This window comes from Lates calcarifer, linkage group LG24, assembly GCF_001640805.2.
Source record: "Lates calcarifer isolate ASB-BC8 linkage group LG24, TLL_Latcal_v3, whole genome shotgun sequence".
In the NCBI taxonomy this organism is placed as follows: Eukaryota; Metazoa; Chordata; class Actinopteri; family Centropomidae; genus Lates; species Lates calcarifer.
This window is the reverse complement of record NC_066856.1, coordinates 15,169,370-15,193,145: the sequence shown is the minus strand read 5'-3', so window position 1 is coordinate 15,193,145 and position 23,776 is coordinate 15,169,370. Positions and strand designations below refer to the sequence as shown.

At 42.8% G+C, this 23,776-nt stretch overlaps 1 protein-coding gene across 1 annotated transcript in view; it reads right to left on the bottom strand.

The window, feature by feature from the left end:
- scrib (scribble planar cell polarity protein) overlaps positions 1–23,776 on the bottom strand; it is a 60,578-nt gene that overhangs the window by 10,249 nt on the left and 26,553 nt on the right. The window contains 31 exon segments of the mRNA XM_051066658.1: positions 349–459; positions 1,161–1,232; positions 1,234–1,284; positions 1,558–1,611; positions 2,198–2,251; positions 2,405–2,476; positions 3,230–3,640; positions 6,611–6,691; positions 7,408–7,464; positions 7,995–8,051; positions 8,610–8,729; positions 9,134–9,322; positions 9,468–9,761; positions 9,849–9,959; positions 10,392–10,640; positions 12,356–12,436; positions 13,671–13,988; positions 14,079–14,156; positions 14,248–14,337; positions 16,715–16,777; positions 18,595–18,960; positions 19,074–19,259; positions 19,440–19,562; positions 19,720–19,847; positions 20,114–20,280; positions 20,739–20,938; positions 21,092–21,210; positions 21,630–21,774; positions 21,966–22,040; positions 22,896–22,959; positions 23,394–23,450. Coding sequence (XP_050922615.1) covers positions 349–459; positions 1,161–1,232; positions 1,234–1,284; positions 1,558–1,611; positions 2,198–2,251; positions 2,405–2,476; positions 3,230–3,640; positions 6,611–6,691; positions 7,408–7,464; positions 7,995–8,051; positions 8,610–8,729; positions 9,134–9,322; positions 9,468–9,761; positions 9,849–9,959; positions 10,392–10,640; positions 12,356–12,436; positions 13,671–13,988; positions 14,079–14,156; positions 14,248–14,337; positions 16,715–16,777; positions 18,595–18,960; positions 19,074–19,259; positions 19,440–19,562; positions 19,720–19,847; positions 20,114–20,280; positions 20,739–20,938; positions 21,092–21,210; positions 21,630–21,774; positions 21,966–22,040; positions 22,896–22,959; positions 23,394–23,450 — 4,243 coding nt within the window.

The following is a 23,776-nucleotide window of genomic DNA, read 5'->3' as shown; positions in this document are numbered from 1 at the left end:
TTAAAGAAGCCTCAGACTCGGGACAAGACAGAGATACAGAACAGGCAGACTGTTTAGCAGCTGGGATACAATATACAAAAAGGAGGATTGAATATTAGTACACGAGCCACACATGGATGGACAAATGGATCAAGAGTCAACACCAGTATGACAGATGATGGCACTGGAGTACAAAAACCAACGATGAAGGCATTCCACACGTCACAGCACATCACAGGCCCCCCGACACAGTGCAGGCCCCTTGTAGGACAGCCTGTCCCAGTCAGGAGGGGGCGGGGCGAGACCAACCAATCAGCAGAGCATGCTTGTATCGTTGTGACCCGGGCGAATCCGGGCAGCATGGCCTACCTGCGGCGGCTCCAGCACTGCCAGAGAGCGAGGCACGGCGGCAAACGCCTTGTATGCCTGCTTGACATTCATGGGGAACTCGTCGGGCGAGGTGGGGGAGGGGGCACGAGGCTGCAGGGGGGGATGGGGGACGGGTGGGTATGGAGGGTGGGGTGGGTCCATATGGTAAAAGGAGGCGAGGGGGGGAGAAGAGGAGGTGGGGAGTACAGACAAGACACAGACATGGAGGAGAGGGTAGACTATGAAAAAAACCAGCAAAGTTGAGGAAGACTGTGGAGGAGAACAGGTGAACAGCATGGCAGCTGGTTTCATGTGAGAGAGGAGGGAGTATGCCAGAGAAAGACAGACAGTAGGGCTTGGAAAGTTCAAAGCCATGACAGATTTTTTCTGTATGAGCACCTTTGTGAGACAATCAGGAAGATGCAAGATGAAGTCATAGGTTTGTCATTATTTACCAATTCACTTATGCTGCTTGCCAAAAGAAGAAATGAGTGAACAATTATGATGAGTTATGTTTGATTCAGGAGCTCAGAGTCGGGATGAATGCTTCGTTTGCAGGTGTAGTTCAAACACTGACAGCAGCGCCTGCACAGACTCAACTCCCCTGTGAATTCAAGTACAAGTCTTCCTCTTTTTCGTTCTAGCCTCATTTAGAAACAAAAAAAAAAAAATCATTCTTGTGCCATAATTATCTGTATCTGCTGTACTGTTGTTAGACACCATATGAGTGTTTTGGGGCTGTGCGGTCACAGAAGGTGGCACAGAGCTGAGAGTGGTGGAAAACAGCCCTACGTGGTGGTGAGGGGTCTTACAGAGGTCTGGGAGTTGAAGGGGGAGGGGCCATGCTGGAAGGGGTTGGGGCTGTGGCCGTCCGGAGTGGCAGGGGGAGGTACTTGGCCGCACACGGCCAACTGGCTGAATGGCACCCGGTCGCGTCTGGAGGGAAAACAAATGATAATTTGTATAAATGAAGAGTCAGAGATGCCAAACTTTAGGATGAAAGTCAACTCAAGGTGAATGAAGTGAATGGTGGAAATGTTTTTAACAAATTATTGTAAATAATATAGTTTTAGGATTCATTTTTTATCACTTTGTCTAATAAATATTTCCTAAAAAGGCCAGTATATTTGCTTGACACATCGGTGTGATCAGTTCAAAGCTACACTCTAAAACTCTACATAGTTATTTTGAAGCACCATAGACACTCACTGATGATGATGTGTTTTCCTTGGCAGTGGGAGTGGAGGTGTAATGAATGTTTGCCTGCAAAAAAAAATCCAAATAAAACAATGACAATGAAATAAAAAAGCATGCATCTGCACCTTCTACTTGACTTTAAACATCACTGAATTTTAACTACTGGAGTTTATTTAGGATGATGCCAGGCCATCAATGCAACACCACCAGGGTTTACCTTGAGCCAATTTGATCTTTAACTGTGAGCTCTTTGCCACATCTGGCTTAACTTTCAATTTTTGTTCGAAAGTATATATGTTTAATATTTGAACTAGACTGGTAATGGTTAACTTCGCTCAAGGAAAATTTGAATTTTCACTTTGTTATCATCCTTTTAGAGAATATTAAGCCACAGCTGGTCAGTTAGAGACATGAGGGACAATCAGTCAAAAATCTACTTCTCCAATGAATGCACATTCAGTCTGTATGAGGTAAAGCATCGGTAATTGGCTGGCCATGAAGAAACGGTCACATGCTTTTCAGACTGGCAGACACGATAGCTGAACTAGTTAGAGTCTCCGTGTTTATTAAAGAGATGCAGGGCTCAGAGCAGCTGACACATGTGCTAAAAAAAATCAAGGCCAGAGCAGAGAGGGCCACGAGACCCACTTACGAAGCGGGTCTCCCTGCCTGCGCATAGGGAGCTGTTGGAAGAGTGGTGGCTGGGCTAAGGGTGGGAGGAAAGGTCAAACGGGTCAACTGTAAAATACCTCTTCTGTAAGCACTGGAGGTGACTCATGGAAAAGGAGAAAATAAAGTAAAGAGATGATATGAAGATGATTTATAATAGAGAGGAGTGGTGGGTGTTTATGCTGCTCACCGGTTGGATAGTGGGAGAGTAGGGGGCTTCCCTGATTGGGCTGTCCGTCCTGGTGAAGTCAGAGGAAGGCGCCTGGAAAATCAAAGACCAAAACATCAAAAATAAACTTGCTAAGCTGCTCTTACTTTCACTGACTGCACTCAAAATACAGTGTAGAAATAACAAAATGAAGTTTCACTGGTTAGTTCTGTAGTAAATTCATCTTTCATTAAATTCAACCAACAACAAGCTCTTGCCAATAAACATGCGCATTTCTGTGCGTCTCACAGGTCATGTAACTTTGTGACTTATGACCCTCCTAGCAGCTGTTGGGACACACATTCCAGTCGATCCTGACTATGTGTTCAAATACCTCACAAGGTGCCACAAGCAAAAACATGCTCCAGTTCAGCTCCTTATTACACTTGAACACACTCCCTCAGAGAAAAACATCATGTTTTCAGATGACTTATTTCGTCCAACCAACAATTTGAAACCCAAAGAAATTCAGTTTACAATCACAGAAGACAGAAGAAGCAAATATTCACATTTTAAAAGCTGGAGCCAGAGAATTTTGGCATTTTGTCCTTTAAAATGACTCAAAAAGATAATTATCAACTCTGTCTCATTAGCTCTCCACCCTGTGCATGTATACTTGTTAACATGGTGCTTTAGATACACATCAATCAAAACAGTGAAAGTCATTTCTTCAGATCATATTAGCAAGACTGTTAAAAAGTTAAAACTTGTATGATCCATTTCAAGTGACACAATGAAGTACGAGAACAAACTGTGCACAGTAACACACCATGCTCCCTCCAAACCACACTCAGGCAGGCGGCTTGCCTTGCTGAACAACCACGGCTGCAGCTGGCCCTGTCTCCCGTAGCCCACAGGAGGCCCTGACAGGAGCTGCTCTCCAGGCGGAAGGCCTTTGCCTTTGCGATTGGCCACCAAGAAAGGGTTTTCTTTGAAGCAGATAGGCTGAGAGTCCACCAGACACTCCTCCTCTTCTTCTTCAGGTACAAATGTTGAACTAATGGTTGTTGATGAGCCAGCACTGTCAGCACTGGAGGTCCCATTAGGGGAGAACTGGGATCCGTGAAGATAATCGTGCTCTGCGTTTAGACTGGGGCAGGACTCGGGGTCCATGTGGCTGAGGGGCGTTGTGGGGTGACCTAAGCCAAAGCCCAGAGGCTCTAAAGGGGCCTGCAGGGTGGCCTCCATGGGAGCAGCCAGAGTAACAGAAGTAGAGAACTGAACAGGAGCAAAGGAAAGAGGGAGGACGAACACAGTAAAGGAATGTGAAAAGTTTTAAAAACAATAAGTGAAGAAACTGCAAAAGCAGGTTCATAACAAGGAGATTAACACATAATCCTGGTTTATTACCATTTTTCCTCTGTTTCCACAGACGTGTTCATTATTTCTATCAGTTAATATATAAGTGTTTCCACCACAGTAACTGCAGATATCTAGGAAAACTATGACGTAGCTTGAGCTCCACAGGGGAAAAACTCAATCATTGAGTTTCACCGCAATTTAAAAACATTTTTGCTCGACAGTAATTTTCTGCTGACTGACTAATTGATTAAGTTGCTTCAGCACTAATGAGTGTAAAGTTATAACAATTAAAACACATGGCTAAAACTACAAAAAGAAATATCCAAGTTGTAATGAAGCAAAATTACCCTTTAAGAACAGTTTTTAAAAAATCAAGGAAACCTTAAATAGATCTACAAAGACAGATGTGTTTTATCGTCAGAAAGTGAATTAACTTCAAACAAATGCAGCAAAATCAAGAAAACTTTTGAGAGATAAACCTTTTACAAACCACCCAATAAGAAAACTAAAATAAGTTTAGAGGAGTAACTCCCATGTCTTTGTATGTGCTCTTATAAATAGAAACCTGACACACAAGCCTCTCGCTGCTGAACAGAGTTACTCACATCACTAAATCTTTCCTGAAGCCTTTAAGATAAGTTTCTCAGTGCTCATCATTCATGACTTGTTAACTGCTGCTGTACACTACTAGACAGATTACTGCAGTTCAGGCACTTGGCATCTGCCTTAAATACCCATATTATCAGAGCAGTGAGACATTCGGGCTCCAACACACCTTCAGCTCCTACTGTACTTAACAGAGAAGACAGCTGATGACATGAGGAGAGGAAATATGCCACGTTTAAACCAGCCCGTGTAAAGAAACCTGACACTGTTAGTACAAACTTACAAGTGTCAGGGGTTTTTTTGTGACATACTTGAGACCTAAAAATACATAAGTCAAAACTAAGCATGCAAACTACTTTGGAATTTATTAAACGTGACCTTAACATAGTAATCAAAATAGTCGCACCAAGAATACAGCATTGTGAAGCACCTCTGTGTCTCTCTACATGCTGACTATAAGAGTCGGTGGTGTGATGAGGGTCAGTGGGATGGAATGTGAACGAGTGCCCTTTTGGCTCCGACACAGACTGTGAGGGACAGCTGGGGTTTTGGTGTGAGAGAGAAAAGCGAGGCTGCTAGCTCGCCGGCATGCCAACATACTGAGTTAGCTGTGCTGGGAAAAGCCGCAAGTCAAAGGAAATGGGAACTGAACAACTGATACTCTTACTCATACAATGGACAGCTCTAGTCTTTAGTTTTGACTGGTTAAATTTTACCTTTAATGTGTGAAATACCAGGAACAAAACTACTTTTAGCAACATTTAGCCAAACAGTTTTCCAACAGTTTTTAGAACAAATTAAAAAGCAGACAGCATTTAATGTTGTTAAATGACCCTCTGAGTTTTGAAAAGATCGCCAGGTTTTATTTTTCAGAAAATCTGAGACTAACATGTTGGCTTTATATCTGAATAAGCATACTGGTCACTTTTATGTGGAAGTAACAATGGTATCTTGTATTACCAATGTTTAGACAACACTTGTTTGGCTTTTTCAAACTTTTAAAAATATTTCAGCACAAAGATAAGCAGATAATTAGGACTCTTCATGGCATCATGCATATCACTTAATTTGTTAAAAAGTTCACTAAAACACAAACTGAGCCTGGATTTGTCCGCTCCTAAACCTACATTACCACAAACTATTTCTGGTGTTCATCAAACAAATATTTATTACTAACTAGAAGGCAGTGTGGGTCACTATGACAGAGTATGAGCAAGACCATGTGTGCTGGAAGAGCAAACCCAGCTCTCGTGCACTGAGCATGAACAGAGCATGAAAGTTCTGCTAAACAATCTAACAGACACAAAAACAAAGTCCAAGAATCACAGAGAGAAGTAGAGACAAACCCAAGAAAGAGGAAAGAAAAATTAAACAGCTACAACAGTCAACTCTGGTCCACTGAGCAGCGTAATTCTCACCTTAGTGACAGGACAGCGATGTATGTCCACTCAAACTTAGTCCTCCGAAGACTTTGAGAACTCAAACTGAAACACTTCTCTGTTTCTCTTAGGCGACACCCTCCCTCTCTGTCTGCCACCCCACCCACCCACCCACCCATGAGACTCCATCCAATTCTGAGCCAGATGCAGGTTTAAAATATCGCAGAGGACAGGCCGGCTGATAGTGGGCAGCTGTCCCCTTCCCCCATCTCGCCACCTCTCTCTTACACACTTACACTCTTTTATCAACCAGGACAGTGGCTGCCCTTCAGCCATGCTTCCATTGTACTGTATCTGTACTTTTTTTATTTGTGTTTTCTTCTGTATTTTCTGGTCTTGATTCTTTGCAAATGAGGTCTTCACATTCTTCCAATCGTCTTGATAAGGTCATGGTCTTCATGTTATTTCTCCAATCAAAGCTGGTCATGTCTGCTCTTGTTAATTGATGTAGGACAGAGTTGCATCACACTGATTTGATGTGTTGTATGGGTTTGGCCTTGGGACCCGAGGTTACAAGTCCACAATGTTGACTAGGAGTTATGGACATGAAGGGGGCGGGGGGGGTGTTAACATTCCTGCTCCTGGAGCAGCAACTGGGTCACTCAAGAGTTTTCCACGAACATAAACACAAGGGATTCCATATGGAAGTCTATACTGAGCTTTTAAAGCCACTTCCATCATGGCCCACACAACAATACAATCAATACATAACTTGGAAGGAAACAAGCCTTTTAAGAGAAGACTGCACTCTTTTCACCATTATTCATAAAATGATGTAGCATCAGAAGCAGTGAATCTTTACCTACTGTCTGATGACATTAGAAAACAGAGAGACACTCACCCTGTTGACCTTCTGCAGACTGGTGGTGGGCAGTGCAGCCAGGGTTTTGTAGTCAAGTTTTAGAGGTCCAGTGCCAATGTTCTACGGGGAAATAAATAGAAACAGAGGTGAGGGGAGGTCTAGGCTGAGGCTTATTATACAACAGGCATCTATTCAGAGTGAATTAGTTTAACTGGGGAGGGCTATGTATGGAAGTGCGGAGAACTGTTCCTGTGAGGTTAAAGATCTGCACTCAAAAAGTAATAGTGATATAGATGTGGGAGCTCTCTGAGGTAAATATTACATATTTACAGTTGGTTGTGTAGAAGATTTATTTTACTCATCTCCCTAATCCAACCAATCATTGGCCAATCAAATATGTCAAGTACACATTCCTGCTAGATTCCTTTGTAATGTGACTGCTGTGGTTCTACTGCCTACCTGCCAATCATTTCAACAAAAGCAAAATGATTGAGACTTAAAAATCTGTCACAGTATTATAAACCTTTCTGCAGTGTTTTGGCCTCTGATAAACCTTCAAACTCGTGGATATATTACTCATTGTGAGTTTTCTGCATATTATTTTATTGTCTCACTGTTATCTGAAACAACACATCCCAATCAATGGCCTTCTCCAGTAAAACTAAACCAGTCTGAATAAGGCAAAAAAGAAGATTCTATTTTCCCTGAAAATCCAGGGATAAGTGGCATGATAAAATCCTGTGGCAGCAGTTCTGTGGTGTCTTTTATTAAACTGCTGTCTGTTTTGCACAGACAGGAAAGTTTGTCTGGGGACCTGCCGTTGAGGAGTGTCTCACCTCAGTCTCCTCTTCTAGCAGGCGAGTTGCCTCCTCACGCTCCAAGCGCATTCGCTCCTTCACCAAGAAAGGAAGGGGAGGAGGAGGAGAGTACAGAACCACACAGACACCCAACCACACAGCCACACAGTAATGCAATGAGCGGTGAAATGAGAAGGTGGAGGAAAGAAGTGTTACAGGAGGTGAAGTGGGGGAAAATAACAGTGGAGAAGGTGGTGATGGGATGATTGGATGATTTCATATCACACCAAACACACCGAAGGTAAAGGAGAGATGAGAGAAAAACAGAAGGGAAAGAAAGGATAGAATCCACACACATTAAAAAGTATTCTATTCATTAGCTATGGGAGCAGAAAAAGCATGCAAGGTGGGACATTGCAGGAATAGTTCTGTCAAACACAATACGCACACGGGGTGCAGAGGAGAAGCTTCATTCACCCAATTACAGACAAACCTGAGCATCTGACTAAGGCTCCACCCTGCAGTAATTCTCACTCTCACTGTTTAGCTATCTCTCTGCTGATCTGACCGAAAAAAAATTACCTCTAGACTTTTGACAACAGTAATGGATTTTCAGTTTCACTTACCACTTTCTCCATCTCTTCTCGTTCCCACTGCGATGTCTCTCTCACCATCTCAGATTCCTGGAGAAAAGTGAGATTTAAGACCATTAAAATCCCAGCAAATGGTTACTGCTCATCTTGTAAATCCTTGTGACATTTCCATATGAATTATCTTCTGACTGTGTGTGCTCTGATAAAAGCAGAGAGACCAAAAAGTGTGCAGAGGAACAACAAAAACTAGCATTCAATAAACCCTTACATTCCTTTAGTACGGGCAGCCTCCCAAAAGCTAATCTGGACAAAATAAACAACTGTGCTGGTGCTTTCTGGCTGCTCTGGTGGAGTGATGGGTATGTGTGGTGTGCATGGTTGGAGTGAGTCAAATGCCACTCCACCTGCTAACACCAAACTGCTGTGGAAGCACAGTGGTGGTGTAACGGAATCGCTGAACAAAACATTTGATTCATGTGTTGACTTGAATGGTATTTGGATGATGCCAAACTGTACTGTGGTTCCTGGTGTACGAACAAGAGCTCTGCACTGGCTTTATGTGAACACAGTGTTGGTACCTAACCTTACCTGCACTTATAAAGTTGACATATGATCATTGTATAGAACAGTGTATAATTTTTATTGTACCTTCTGTATGATATCCATCTCCTCTGGGCTCAGGTCTCGGTCTATAGAAGAGATGCTTTCCATACTGTTCTTTCGTACAATGCCTGTTGCAAACGGGTTGGCAATGATGCCTGGAGATGCCTGGAAATGGACCCAGACAGAGTTTTATTTAAAACCTGGATCAAAATTGAGGTAAATTTTTCAAACAAAGGGAGCAACTTTTAAGAAAATTATTTAGTGTTGTCAATGCAGGTAACACTGGTGATTATCAATTGATCAAGCATCTTTAAAGCTAAATAGTGATAAAATCGCAAATGTTGTCTGGTTCCAGCCTCTCACATGTGAAGATTTTGTGCTTTTCTTTGACATATATCAATATAAACTCAGTATATTTGGGTTTTAGACTTGCAGTTAAATTAAAAAAAGACATCTGAGGACGTCCCTTTTGGGCTCTAGGAAGTAAGGGTGTCTTTTCTTATTATGTAGACTAGGTGATTAATTGAAAACAATATTTTGTCCAAATCTATCTCCTCATGGAGTCTCACCTCCACAGCAGCCACTTTGTTTGGATCGAAGCCGTCACACACCAGCATGACCAGAGAGTCTCCCACAGCACGGAGCACTCGCACTGCCTCTGTGTGCGTCATTCCCAGCAGGCTGTGGTTGTTCACCTCAAGGATCCTCATGCCGACCTGCAGCCGGCCATCTCTCGCTGCTGCTCCGCTTGAACTCACCTGTTTTAATATCAGGCAAAGTATGACAAGTGGTTTAACCCAGGGAGTCAGACTAGTGAGACGTGACACATATGAACAGTTAAACCTAAAAAAGGAGGCACTCTGTGGGCTTCAATTCCTTCAAATGTGGTCAAAGTTGTAATACCTTTGAAATGAAGATTCCTTCATCTGTGGGGTCGAAGGGATTTCCAGCATGACCCTTGGCCCCTCCACGAATACTGATGCCAAGCTTCTCCCCTGGCTGCTTCTGGATGACAATTTCCTGCATCCCAGGTGGTGAAGGGTCCCTCCGTACTAACATACGAATCTCCTGCTTGTTAGCCAGCAGCGCTCGCACAGCCTCCTGGTGAGTGGCATGACGCAGGTCAATGGAGTTCACCTCTAATATTCGGTCCCCGACGCGTAGACCGCTTTGACATGCCAGACCGTGAGGAATCACCTGAGGATGAGATGGGACATGGAAAGTGAGACACAAGCCAGGGTAACAGGACAAACTGGAAACTTCACAACTCTTCTAAAATAATACCTTTGAGATGAACACCCCAGGTTCATTGATGCCAAATGGGTGACTGGCATGGTCACTGCCTCCCACGATGCTCAAGCCAAGAGGGCCACCTGACTTCACCAGGATCACTTCCTGTTAGGATTAGAGGTAGAAAAACTTTAGTGAAAAGAGATTTTAATAAATGCAGACTGTGAAACAAAAGTAAATTCTACTAGAAACAACCTACTATTCTATTTGTATAATTTTTCTAACAAACACAAACCAACCTGTTTCTACTGCGTGACATGTTCACAGCTTTAAGAGGCTAAATCTCCATTATTCACTGGCTGGGGATGAAACAGCTGATATTACCAGGCTACCATCTATACTACAACATTATTTAAATTAGACCAAGCCTTCGTACCATGCACCATCTTCTCTGGAACTGGACAGCATTAAGGATAAGGCAGGAGCCAAATGAACAAACATTATCACTGAGCGCTTCACCAAGGCTTCTACAGCATGGTCTAATAACACTAAAAAGCTATTTGGCTTAAGCACTGAAGTCACTTCTCGGGGTCTCACCTCGATGGGGTACTCATCTTCCATCCGACTCAGGTGGTTCCCATGAAGGGAAAGGCCTTCCTCCTCCTGGTCTGGAGAATCTGAGGGTTCTGGAGGTGGAGGGGAGTGGGCACGTGCCCTGGACTGACCTGGAGAGCCCCCTGGTGCATTCAGGTCTCGCTCCACCAGGAGGGCGATGGTGGGGGAGGTGCCGGTAAGGAGCGCTACTGCCTGGTCATGTCTGGCCTCTGTCATGTCTACACCATTGATCTGGATTGACAGTAAAACCAACCACGGAGGGTGTCAGCCCACCAGGACGCTCTCAGTGACAAGTGGCCACATTTGCCACGGGCACGATGAACATTTATCTCATCAGATTCTACATCTCATCACTCAGAACTACTTCTGAATATTTATGATAGGTTTATCTATCACGTTCTGATATTAATTCTCTGGGATTTTGTGAGTACATCAAAGTGAGTACTGTTATTTGAAGAAGAACCCAACACCTATACAGAGCAAGAGGAACAGGCAGAGAAAAAGAGGGAGCAGGGGTAACAGCAGGCTGCTGGTAGAGCTTCCCAAAGGGACAGAGGCTATGAGCAAGCAAAGCTATTTTATCCAAAAAACCATGAAATGCCCTAAAATAATTTTATTAATATTGTGCTGCTATCTCTTGATGTAATCAGTTGAAGATATCCCCACCCAATCTTGCCTTTGTTTACTTAAAACACAATTGGAAGTGTGTAGTTTATCCAAAAAGTCTGATCTTAAGTTAACAAAGGCAAGCAGGAAAATCCTCAGATATCTGGAATTTTGTCATAAAGAAAATATTAAATCATTAGTTTTGTTAACATACTGCTATAGAATTAAAAGAAGGGGCAGCTTTTAGGCATGCACAGTCTTAAAAACTGTACTCTGGTCCAAAGTGACAAGCAGAGGTCAGCGCTGACCCGACAGTAACCAGCTCTTACCGTCGGCTGAAACACTGCAGCACCCACCGTCATGGTGACACGTGTCTACCATGTCAGCGGGCCACAGGCTCAGCCCACTCCACCCCAACACCATCCCCACCACCAAGCAGGCAAGGAGAGGCACTTAATGCATTAGTGAGCATGCAGAGGGAGAGAGTGTGAGAAAAAGAGGAAAAGAGGCAGCCTACAAAGAGACAGGGAGAAGAAAAAGAAAAAACTGCCGGAGGGAAGAAGAGAGTGAACCCGGAAAGGAAGCAAAGTTAGGATTTAAAAGGAGCCGTTTCACATTCAGCGTACTATAAGAGGGACTTCTCATCATCAGTCATTAATCTGTGGATTTACAGTAATAGTGAGTGACAATAACGGATAAAACATGCAACATAAGAGTAACTAGTATGCTGACAGATATAGGACAGTGAAGCAAAGCTCTGAGTTAAATCAGCAGAGGAAACAAAGCATAGATGTGTCATGCAGGAAGCTCTTAGGAATGAAAAATAAAACCTAAAAGCTGCACTGTTTAAGCAGAACAGCAACACAGTATGCATCCAAGGAGAGAGTTGGTGTTAGAATTAGTATGAGGACTTTAGTAGTAAACTGTCTCAGCTATTAATTAATGGATTCGATGCATGAGCGTCTGATGAGTTACTTTTCTCTACATGGTCAACATGGGATCTAACCTGAGTTAGTCTGATCTAGAGCCAGACTTAACTTGAGTGATGAAAGCAGTGTTGTGAGCACAGCGGATACAGTTACAACAAAAATGTAAAAACATACAGAAAAGACGGCAGGTGTTTCCTTTACTTCGGTTTAGATGAGACATTCTCCACAAAACTGAGAAGGAGGCCCCAGATCTTGATCAATATAAAATAAATTATCAGGCTGTTTCCTTTGGCCAGCCAGGAACATGAGAAATTCTGGGTCTTAAAACAGTGTAAAGGAAACATCGCACTGCTTATCACACACTGTGTTGTAATGCCCAGATGGAGGTGCGGGGGCGATGCTAGTACTCACAGAGATCACCCTGTCGCCTACATGCAGCGTGCTGTCTCTGTGTGCCGCTCCACCCTCTGCAATGCGAGAGATGTAGATTCCCTAAAAACAGACAAAAGAAAAATGTTTACAACTTGCAAGATGCAAGATGCACTTTCTTATGCTGTTTTAAAATAAGTTTAATAAGTAATTATTCCATAAATATTTTCTTTTCCTCTGTATCAAATTAGACAGGGTTGGCAGTACAAAGTCTGGTGCAACAGGCTGTAACCCTGTGATGAATTAGTGTGCTAACTGTGATCTGTCTAGTAGGGAGTTACCATTCAGTCAGCATATGATATCCCACAGTGAGGGCCTGAGCCAGAAATAGATTCCTTTATTCATTACTGGTTTTATATAGGTGATTGTGAGATGCTAGCAGCCCGCAAAGCCACATATTTTGATATAAGGTTGTACATAAAGAACAAGTAAACCCACACATACATTACAACTGATTAACAGCATAGCATTTTATCATTAAGACTCATTTGGACTCAGCTGCACAAGCAGTTCATTAAAAAGCATAACCCCTGAGACACACTGTCCCCTTTGCTCAGACAAATTACACTATTTGTTTAACCAAATGAAATCCATCTGAGCACCCAGTCTGCCACAGCAAAACAGAATGTGTAAACGCATGCAGGAGAAAAGTCTACAGCACCTCCTCCTCAGATCAGCTAACAAACAATCAAGTCACTGCATCCATTTCAAAAGGCTTTTGAAAGAGAGGCAAGACTTACAGTCAGACCCGCCTAGATCATAAGTTTATGAGTCCATTCCTCTTTGTGGGCTCGGTGAGCTGCATGAGTAGCAATGTAGGTATTACGCTGGCCCAAATATACACCTCACCCCGTCCAATTGCAGTGAACCTATCGAGTGTCAAGGCTGGCTATTCATATCTCCGTCTCCCTGGTGATGACTGTAAACGTGGATCCCTGTGGCTGAGACAGTTACTGCAAACACTTTGTGACCCAACTTCCCAACTTCAAAACCATACCTGTTATAAATAGTTGCTGCATGATAGATTGTGTCTACAGCTTTAGATGTTTTCTAAGTATCATCTTTCTACTTGAACTGAAACCTATGATCTGAATCTACTAAAGACTTCACTTGTCAGTTGTCAGATTTACACTTCAGTGGGAAGCTTTAAATATTAATGTGTAAATTGTCATAGGTCAGGGCTTTAAGACGACAGTGCCTTTTTAATTTGTATGTAAAGGTCTTAGCAGGATTGAGCGATAATTCAGTACTGGCCATTATTTTCATCACAGAGTAATAATGTGTTTTTGTGTCTCACCGTGTCTCCTGTGCGGTACGGCGTGGAGCCTTTGCCCCCTGCGATGCTGAACCCGAGCCCCTTGTCGTTGCGGATCAGGCAGGTGGAGAGCCGCTGCCGAGGCCCGCTGGGACTCGTCTCCATGTTGAAGGCAATGCCGCTGCTGCGTCTCTCCCGTGGGAAGTAGTCATCCTCTGGCCTCAGTGGCGTGGTGGTGATGGCGTTCTCCGGTTCCACCATGCGCTCCCGTAGCACTGTCATGGAAACGGTAGCACCGGAGCTACGGAGAGCTTCCACTGCTGTGTGATGTTCTGCTTCGTGGAGGTCTACTCCATTCACCTGAGACAAAAAGATTGAGAGAGAGAGTTATTTAAAGATAAACAGGCAAAGTAAACCACAAAATGCTGGTGTGTTAACTCAGATCTTTACCTCTAGGAGTTTGTCTCCCACTTTAACCCCTGCTCTCGCCGCAGGACCATCTTCAGATACTCTGGAGATGAATATTCCCTGCAGACACGGTTAAAACAGAAAAATAAATTGATATATTCTATGAATTCTGATTTACTCAACATATCCAGATTCCAGGTATTGGTCTCACCTCATCGTCTCCCTTGTAAGGCGTGGATCCTTTCCCTCCAGCAATGCTGATACCCAGGCCGCCTGTTTGTCGCAGGATGGTCAGGGTGTGCTGCAAGTTGAGGAGGGGGGAGTCAGCACAACTACTAGTGAGAACCTGCCAAATACCACTCAACTCAAGACAGATTGAGAGGGAAGTGAGCCCACAATGTTGTTACTTTTTTCCTTTTTTAAGTGAATTGCTATTTATTTTCACATCTTAGACGTTTTGATTTATGTTGTGGGTGATTTCCCTCTTTCTGCCAGAAGGTGGCGGCAATTTTATCAGAGTAGCATCCTGTGATCATGCCAGGTGGATGCAAAATGGATGGAGACACTCTTACTTGTTGGAAGCCTGATGTCAACTTAAGTGGAAGGTGGATGATTTTGGGCCTTAATTTGAGAAGGCATTTGTAAGTTTGTATATTCAAAGCTTTATCTACTAATAACCACTTAACGTTTGACATTAGACTTCTGACATAAACTGAACAATTCTGTCTGAAGTCCTCTTCACTGGGAATCAGAGGCCACATTCTTACTACACACTGTTGTATGCAAGTATGGAGGAATGGACTTTAAAACATGAGGTAAATACTAAATAAGTCCTAACAGTCTGTGTATGTTCTGTGTACTTGCAAGCCATGCAAAAAGGGGGAGGAATAGAGACATATGAGGTGGAAGGAAAAAGGGGAAATGTCAAGAGTAACAGACAAAGAAGAGTGTGCTGTGTCCTGGATGTGGAGATGGTTTTGAAGTCTGCAGTGGTGTTCAAACCCCAGCATTTGTAATAATGAGATGGTATCATTCATTAAAATTTCCCTGCAAGAGTGAAAAGAAATGTCTTCTTCTTAAAGACTAAACAGTATACAGTATTCATATAAAATCATACACAATACTACAAATATAAACATGCAAAAAAAGAAGATCAAAATAAATATATGTAAGATTAACAACACTATTTAGTAATGGTAGTAAATATCAAGTATGTCGTCTCTGGTAAGCAGTCTATGCACTGTTACTCTGTAAAAACTAATTTTAAGATCCTATCGAGTAGTAAGCTTCTTCGTCCATCTGGAGCTCTTCTCTTCTTGGCAGCTGAGCAAACATACCATCTCTGTATACCTGTATATCAACATTTAAAAAAAAAAAAAAAAAAAGCACCTGGAGGAAGCAGGTGATGCGGACTTGCCTTATCACAGACTGTAACCAGCCCATTCATTTCAACACAGCATGGACAGGGGATGAAAAGGAGCGAAGCGGCAGAAGCAAAGGAAAGGCAGGAGAGGCATAGTGTGGCAGAACCTGATACTGGACTTTGATCTGTACTACTATGTCTACAGTTTTAGATAAGTGGGGCATCAGCATTTTAGAAAACATATATGTGACTTAAGATGTATAAAATATTTTAGAGATATGGTTCAACTTGAGGAGGACAAGACAGTCCAACAGTGCAAAACAGCTTACATGGTCTACATTATTTGCACTGATATGGGCATTGCAAACACACATCTAACATTACTGAGACAGCTGTTATTCAGAGTTCTGTTGCACTTGCTGCGCTGTTTATTCAGTGGTTGGCCAAACAAAACTAAAAAAGATTAAACATAATCACTCTGTGTAACTAACAGACTTCTCCAGAGGACATATGAGACTAAACATGCAGGGTGCTTAAGCCTAACGTTTACCTGTATCAACAGAAAAGGGTAGCAGCTTACCCTAGATCCTCCAAGTTATTTATTTTCTTAAATGACATTATTATGACAGGTGTGAGCTGTATGATCACTGTAATGATGAAAAAATATGGTGGATGACTTCTGCAGTGGGTAATGTTGCAATGCAGGAGCAGTAGAAGAAGCAGCAACTAGAATCTATGAAAATTTGGCACAAGTCCAGTGGCTGAAAACACCTGCATGGATAGAGACAATGCCTTGGGAATGGAAAAATACTGTCACTTTACCTTGGTACATTGTCAGTCAGTGAATCTGTAATGGATCAAAATCTCACGGGTGATTAACTGATCAGCAATTCATGATTACTACAATCTTTCCTGATTATCTATGACCAAGAGAGTGGATAGAAAGAATAAAGTGGACAACATTAAACTGTGACCAAACACTGAGATATTAGCTGGCTGCCCTAAGCTCTGACAGTTGGATAAAAACCACACATTTCATTCATTCATTCATGTCAACAGTTTTGATCCACTCCAACCCTGATCTCCTGTTGTCCAGTGGAAAATAATCAATTTAAATAAAGTTTGGTTACTGCCCTCTTGCATCCAGGTTCTGCCACACTGCCCATCTCATAAATGAGTTGTGGTTAGGGGATCCCTAGTGATTGGGTTGGATTGACCATGGATTTCTGTTTTCTCCACCTCAGAGTACAGGTGAATGAGTGGGTGAGTGAGGGACACAGAAAAACAGATTGGACGGGATAGAGTAGGTACAGACCTCTTCCTCCTCAATTCGAGCAGGTTCAATCAGCAGATTATTGACTTGATCAAATGACACCCCCTGTTAGGACAGGAACCAGCGAGAGGCATGCGGATTAGTCAGGCCAAAATAAAAATATGCTCACACGCACACAAAGACAAAAACCTTTCTCACACTTTCCATAAACTTCACCAAACACACCCGACACTTCACTGTCTGCTTGCAGGCTGTGGGACTTCAAAGTCCACTGGGATGGACCACCATGAAGCAGAAGCAATCCCACACTCACTCCCCAGCCACCAGAAGCAAAAATACAGGCAGAGATGGAAAGACAAGACCAAGGAGCTGAGCTATAGTGCAAAACACAGTGTAGAGAGAGCAGACAAAGAAGGCAAAAGCTCCCAAACCAGAGTAAGCCCAGCCTCCACACCACAAATAGCTGTTTCCTCCAGTAGAAAGCCTTAATTTAGACAAGAGGCCTACTTATGTAAAAGCCTGCAAGATGTTATAGAACAGTTTCAGACTATAAAAAAAAAAACAAATCTACAAGACTTTGCAAAAGTCATTTACAAAGAGTAAAAAAAGTTAAAGAAAATAGGTGAAATTAAAAACAGAAATTTGTCGTGCTGAATTTGATTTACAAGAACAATGAAGAATCTTAGTATCTATAATAATTTAAACATCCCATATTACCATATGATACAGACAAGGCTCGTTGGATCTCACATTCCAGCTCTGCCAATACATGTTCTGGTTGGTCTGAGATCAGCCACACAGACAGACCCACATCCATAAACACACACAAAACAGATTTGGTGAGATGATCATGTTTGATCGCAGTGTTAAAAAAAAAAAAAAAAAGATTTCTATAATTAGCATGATAAATCAACAGATCTCACTTAAGTCTCCACAAATACTAATGATCAATAAGATTCATTTTCATAAACAGCATCTCAGCAGACTTCACTCACTCCATTCACACAAGCAAACACACACAGTGTTATAAAAGCAGAGTGTGAAAATGTAATTATTTCAATTAAATCAGGAGATGGCTGATAATATGGTGAGAGGTTTAGTACTGAATTGGGCCAGTGTTGTGCAAGAAAGGCTGAACTCAGCCTGCAGCTGCTTGTGCTCATATCTGGTATCTATGTAAACAGAGCTCAAGATGCAATCTTGTATGGACACAGAAAACTTTCAAATGGCATTTCTCTGATCTGTCTCCAAGTATGAGAGAATGTTTTTACATCCCTGTGGTGTTATCACATCATATGTAAAGCTATTTAAATGTTGTAGGGTTTATGTGGAGTGTTTGTAAGACTTTGGGTGGAGGACATCTGGTCTTTGCGAGATGGAGCAAAGAGAAAGCAAAGTTCTGAGGGAGCTGGGAGCTGGCAATACTGGTGAGTTTGCGGTTAAACCACAAAATCACTGAGGGGGGGGAATCCTTTTTATGTACAGGACAAGGTAAGACGTCTTTCCACAATGACTGTGCATGCAATGCCACATCTTTCGTAAGTGCTAGCAGCCCACTCCAAACTGAATGCAACTTGCAAGGCGATAAGGGCACTCTATGCATACAACACTAATGTTTGCATAGAGGCAATGAGCAAGCCAAAAATATATTCAATTTAAATATATTCCTATAACACACATAGAAAAATTGAAGCATAAAATAAGCTAATTAACTGATTTGGTGTGTTGTGTACCTATGATACAACTTCTCAGCTTATTGTGTGTCCTGCTCTACCCATTCCATATGTACTAATTTTTTATATCTGTGTACAAATGCAGGAGAGAAAAGTTATATTTTTCTGTTTATCCTATGTACCTTCGTCTACTCAGCTACCCTCTACATTTCTGAGCTGCATCCTACCAGTGCTGGATCTCTCCTTTACCTTCACTTGACTGGAGTTGACCTGTTGCCGACTGTCCTCCAGTTCCTCCAGTCTGCGATGGTGCTGAGGCGTGCCGATACTCTGCTCTTCGTCCTCGTCCTGCTCATCCTCAGCAGCCTGAGTCGAAGAGTTGAGGCCGTCAGGACTGAAGCCCTGCAGCAGCGCGGCCACAGCCTCAGGCTTGGGCAGCTTGGTGATCTTGAAGTGCTTCTTGTAATGTGGTGTGTCCTTTCTGATCAGACGCTGCTTCTCTGCAGGAAAAACTGGTCTCTCCTCCTCATCGCTCCTCTCACCGTCTTCCCCGTCCTCCTCGTCATCCTCATCCCCACCACGGATGATAGGCTCCTCTGCAAAGTGCACAGTTGGCTGAAGAAAGGGAGAGTTTTCGTTAAGCATGAAAATCAAACTGAAAATTGTGCATCCTCTTAATAAAAATATCCCCTAATGTAGTCAAGTCTGAAGACATTTTAATTATTCACCTCAATGTACTCCACCTCCATTTCATCCAGCTCTTCCTCCTCCTGAGGGGAGTGTCCATCCACAAGGTCCTCCTTCTGCGAGGTGGCAGTCACATTTTGTCTGTCCTCATGGGAGGTGGCTGACAGTGTGCTGTTGGAGACCTGGGAGTCATGGCTCTGATTGGAGAGGTCACTGAACCGCTTCTCCTTAAAAACAGCACCAGTTTAACTCAGTTAGGATCAACAGCACAGGACATAACAAGGCAGACATGAAGTAACACTGCAGTATCTGCTTATTGTTTACTCTCTCTGAAACATTTCTTCAATTTCACAAGCCAGTTAGACTACTATAACCATAATCATCATTTTCCAGTGTGTTGGGCGTACCTGTGGGTCAGGGGACTCTTCTCCATCACCTCTGGATGAGTAAGCCTCGTTCCTCCTCTCCTCAATCACCTTCTTCATCACCTTCAGCTCACTAGGGTGCGGTGTGGCTCTGCGCTGAAGACCCTGCAGCAAAGGAAACAGATTAAATCCTGCTGTTGCCAGAAAATATGCATTAACATGGACCTATTAAAATAATTTTTACGTAATAGAGCAAAACAGAAAAATTCAACAAGGGGATATGAATGGGATAGAAAATGACACTATTGTTGAGTTTCCTCACCCTGCGCTCTGCAGCAGCCTCATCATCCTCCTCCTCAGCCTTGGTCTCTTCCTGGAACTGAATGACTGACACTCGGTTCAGGTTGCTGTCTGTCCAGCTGTCATCCACACTGTTCTGTAGCAAGTTCTCTGTGGAAAATGAAAGTAAAGTGCAAAAGAAAGAGGGATGTCAAACTGAGGTAATAACTGTAGATTATTTTTGAATGGACAGCTTCAGGAACAGGTTCTGTGAGGTCTCACAACCTGTGTGTGGTTTTATGAGCCAGAACTACTCAACTAACTGACTAAAACATATAAAAAAAAACAGATTGTAAAGCTCCAAACATGAGCCAAATTTCCTCTGTCTCTTGAACAACAATTCAAGCTTCACACTGCATTAACAAAGTGCTACTCACCCAGGCTTGGGGAAGGCTGCTGGGGCAGTAAATAGCAGGTCAGCACCTTCTCTCCTGTTCGCTCATCATCCTCTGTTTGGAACTTGAGCATTGGCTGTGACTGGTTCTCTGCGAGCCACATGGCCTTCAGATTGAGGTTTGTCAGGGCAAAAGGCAAGTTTTGTAATCTGGACAAAAGAAGGGATGAGGTGAGAGGAGCTGCAACCTTTCCTTTTCAGCAACTAAAATTTTTAAATATGATCAAGCTGTTACATATTAGTATAGTTAAATTGGGAGTCACTAAACTCTCTAACCAGGAAATAACCTTCCTGGTCCTGCAGAAACCTTGCTCCCTCTGTAACTAACATCCCCTAAATTACCAAATATTTGACAGTGATGCATTTGCTTGCTGTTTTCTAATAGATAACTTATATCACTAAGCACCACAGCTATGCAAACACATCTACATGAGGTTGTATTGTTTACTTCTGATCACTTTAAAAGGGCAGAGTTAAAGGTACAGTGTCTCTGCAGGACGCTGGCAATAGTAAAAGTCTATTTAAAGTCTATTCTATTTAAGGCTTTAACCTTAGAGTAGAAAAGCTGCTGTGCCTTATTAATGGTTCAAGGTGTTACACGAGGTTACCTGTTTCCAGCCACATCCAGCACATGCAACTCAGTGGCATCTGCAAGCTCAGCAGGCAGTTTGCCCAGGCGGTTGTCCCTCAATGAGAGAACGTTGAGGCTGGCACAGCCACCCAGCTCTTTGGGCACGCTGCCCAAACGGTTGCGGTCTACATTCAGGTTGGTCAGCTTCTTCAGCTTGCCCAGCGAGCGAGGAAGTGACTTTAAGAGAGGGACACAATTATAATAATCAGTCAAATCAATGATGAAACTTAATAGCTGTTAATGGGACTTATTTTTAAATAATATTTATAATATATTAATGAGAATGCATAAATCCCAACTGGATTAAAAGTTCATACTGTATCTCCTTACTTGTAAAAGGTTCTCTGTTAAGACAAGTTCTGTGAGGTTTTCACACTCTCCTATTGAATCAGTCAGGTGGGTCAGTCTGTTCTGGTCCACCTTCAGGATAGACAGCTGTTTCAGACAACCTGGGGACAAAACACAATACCATGTAACATTATATGAATGATATTACTGTGTAAAATGTTTTTTAAATGAACACACACTCTGGATTATTTAAATACAGTAAACTCACGCAGGTCAGTAACAAGCTTTTTTAACAGCCTGTGCCACTTTCACTGACATCATTTTTGCACTAGAGGGCAGTGCTGTTCTTACTTACTCACTTTTTATTCCACAGAAAGCACAAGTCTTTTATTGTGTTCTGACCTTAACTGTGTCTTTATGTTTGAGAAACACACACAGGAGCAATACAAAAGATAAAATGGATGCAGTTTTATCATGTAATTTGTTTCATAATTAGATCCATCCTATTTTATAATTTTACTGAGGTTTGTCATTTCCATTCTGTTTTTCTAAGACAATGTTTCCCCTTTGTGTTTCTCACCTATGCTGTCTGGGACGACCTCCAGCAGGTTCTGTGTGAGCAGCAGGTCAGTGAGAGCCAGGAGGCCGTTGAGCTCTGAGGGAAGTTCCTCCAGACGATTCTCTGACACATCCAGACACACCAGTCTCCGGAGGTTCCCTAGCTCCTACACACACACACACACACAATAAATAACACTTAGAGTGAGCCACAGAGACACAATACAACCATTACAGTCACAACAAAAACAACGGAAGGAATTCTGCAAGTGCAAGTTTATCTTGCATGTATGGTTTCACAACAATTTCTCAAGGAAAGCAGCTTTAAAAAAATATCTGTATTACAAATAATACTCACTGGTGGTAATGAGGACAGCTGGTTACGGTCCAGCCACAGCTCCCTCAGGTTGGGGAGAGCACCAAGGGTGTCAGGCTAAGAGATAGGAGTAAGTTGTTTATTTTTGTTAATACTTGTGGTGCATAGCTAGAAAAGTGAATGCTCTAACACACACAGTTACAGTGACTGGAAATCTGCTCCATTTGAGAACTATTAAGAGGAGAAATCATGCTCCCCATATATACACACACACAACGTAGATTAATTTGAGTCACACTCTTGCATATGACTCCTAAAGGACTATAATTTTCAGCTGAACTAAATTTCCCATTATTTTATCTGCTCTAAAAGGTCAACAGCTTTGGATCTTTCAACACAGCTCTTCTCTTTGTGGGAAGTGTTTTTCCTTTCACTTTTGTTGATGCTACAAAATCCAACTTGTTTTTGTTTGCAATCCCAGGCACACTGGGCTGAACTCTCCCAAAATGAGCTCAAATTAAAGCCTGAGTGATAAATGAAATTAAGGAGAACATCAGTGAAGCAGTGGCTTATGACAGACGTGCAGGCAGGCAAGGTTTCATCATGATGTCAACTGTTTGCTCAGCCCCCGCCCTTCTCAGGTCATGAGGCATTGTTTACCCTATCCTATTGAGACAGGTGGGCGTTCCCAGGCTAAAAGCAGCACTCACCCTGGGGGTACTGCGCAGGCAGGGCCTCAGGTCTAACAGACCGGCTCTGCTGTGTTTGGCGAGGTAAACACGTGGTTTGGATCATAATTATTGTGGTGGGAATGTGAGAAGGATATTTGTGATATGTGTCACTCTGTGTGTGTCTGCTTCACTAGTCATGCAAACATAAAAAACAGATTATTTTAAGACACAACTAAGGGTGTTGTCTGAGCACTCAGTGGTAGGATCAATCATCTACTGTATATTATATGAATAAACATACCAAAACTTCCAGTTCATTGCTGCCCAGGTCCAGTTGTTCCAGTTTCACCAGGAAAGAGAGCGACCTGAATACACACGCAAAATAGCACAAGTGGTAAGTCACACAAATATGCGCCCTGAAAGAACAAAGAACAGAGCTTTGCATATGATTACAACAGGCATTCATTCACACTGACAAATGCAAAGAATGTTTTTGAACCTATGCTGCTACAGGTGACTTGTAGTTTGTGTCATTTTCTTCCACACTACAATAAATCTGTTTTGTAGAACTACTGCATTTGCAGGTGAGATGTTCAACACAAAAGAGTTTATGTGCCAATGAAGAGTATAATACTGATTTTAACAGCACTAGTAACAGTGGGAGAGACAGCAGTGACAATGTTGGAACCACTGTCATCTTGTGCTGTCAACAAGCCCTTATTGTGTTTGATGGAGATGTTGTGGAATTAGATAAGAGACTAAGATCAGCACATGTACACCGAGGGGAGATGACACTTACGTGGGCAGAGACTTCAGCAGGTTCTCCCTGAGCTCCAATGTCACCAGGTTGGCCAAGCTATGAAAGGAGGCAAGAGAAAAAAAAAAAGAGGGGTAGGAGTTGGCAGGTGACGTGAAGAGAGGTTGCGGGAGTAAGAGAGGGGGGAGAGGAGAGGAGAGGAGAGGCAGGTTGGTTAGTCAGATGGCAGGTCTGTTCGTCTGGGCTGCCTGGCATGGTGAGGGGCTCTTCCATCTGTCTTGGCACAGCAGTGGCCCAGAGCCCAGAGACTGGCTGCCTCAGAGCCCACTGGGCAACAGAATTACACTCCTTGAAAACCTGCTCAGTCTCCTCATGTATCATGGATCTATCTGTGCTCAAAGTCTATCCAAGTAAGATGTTCAAAT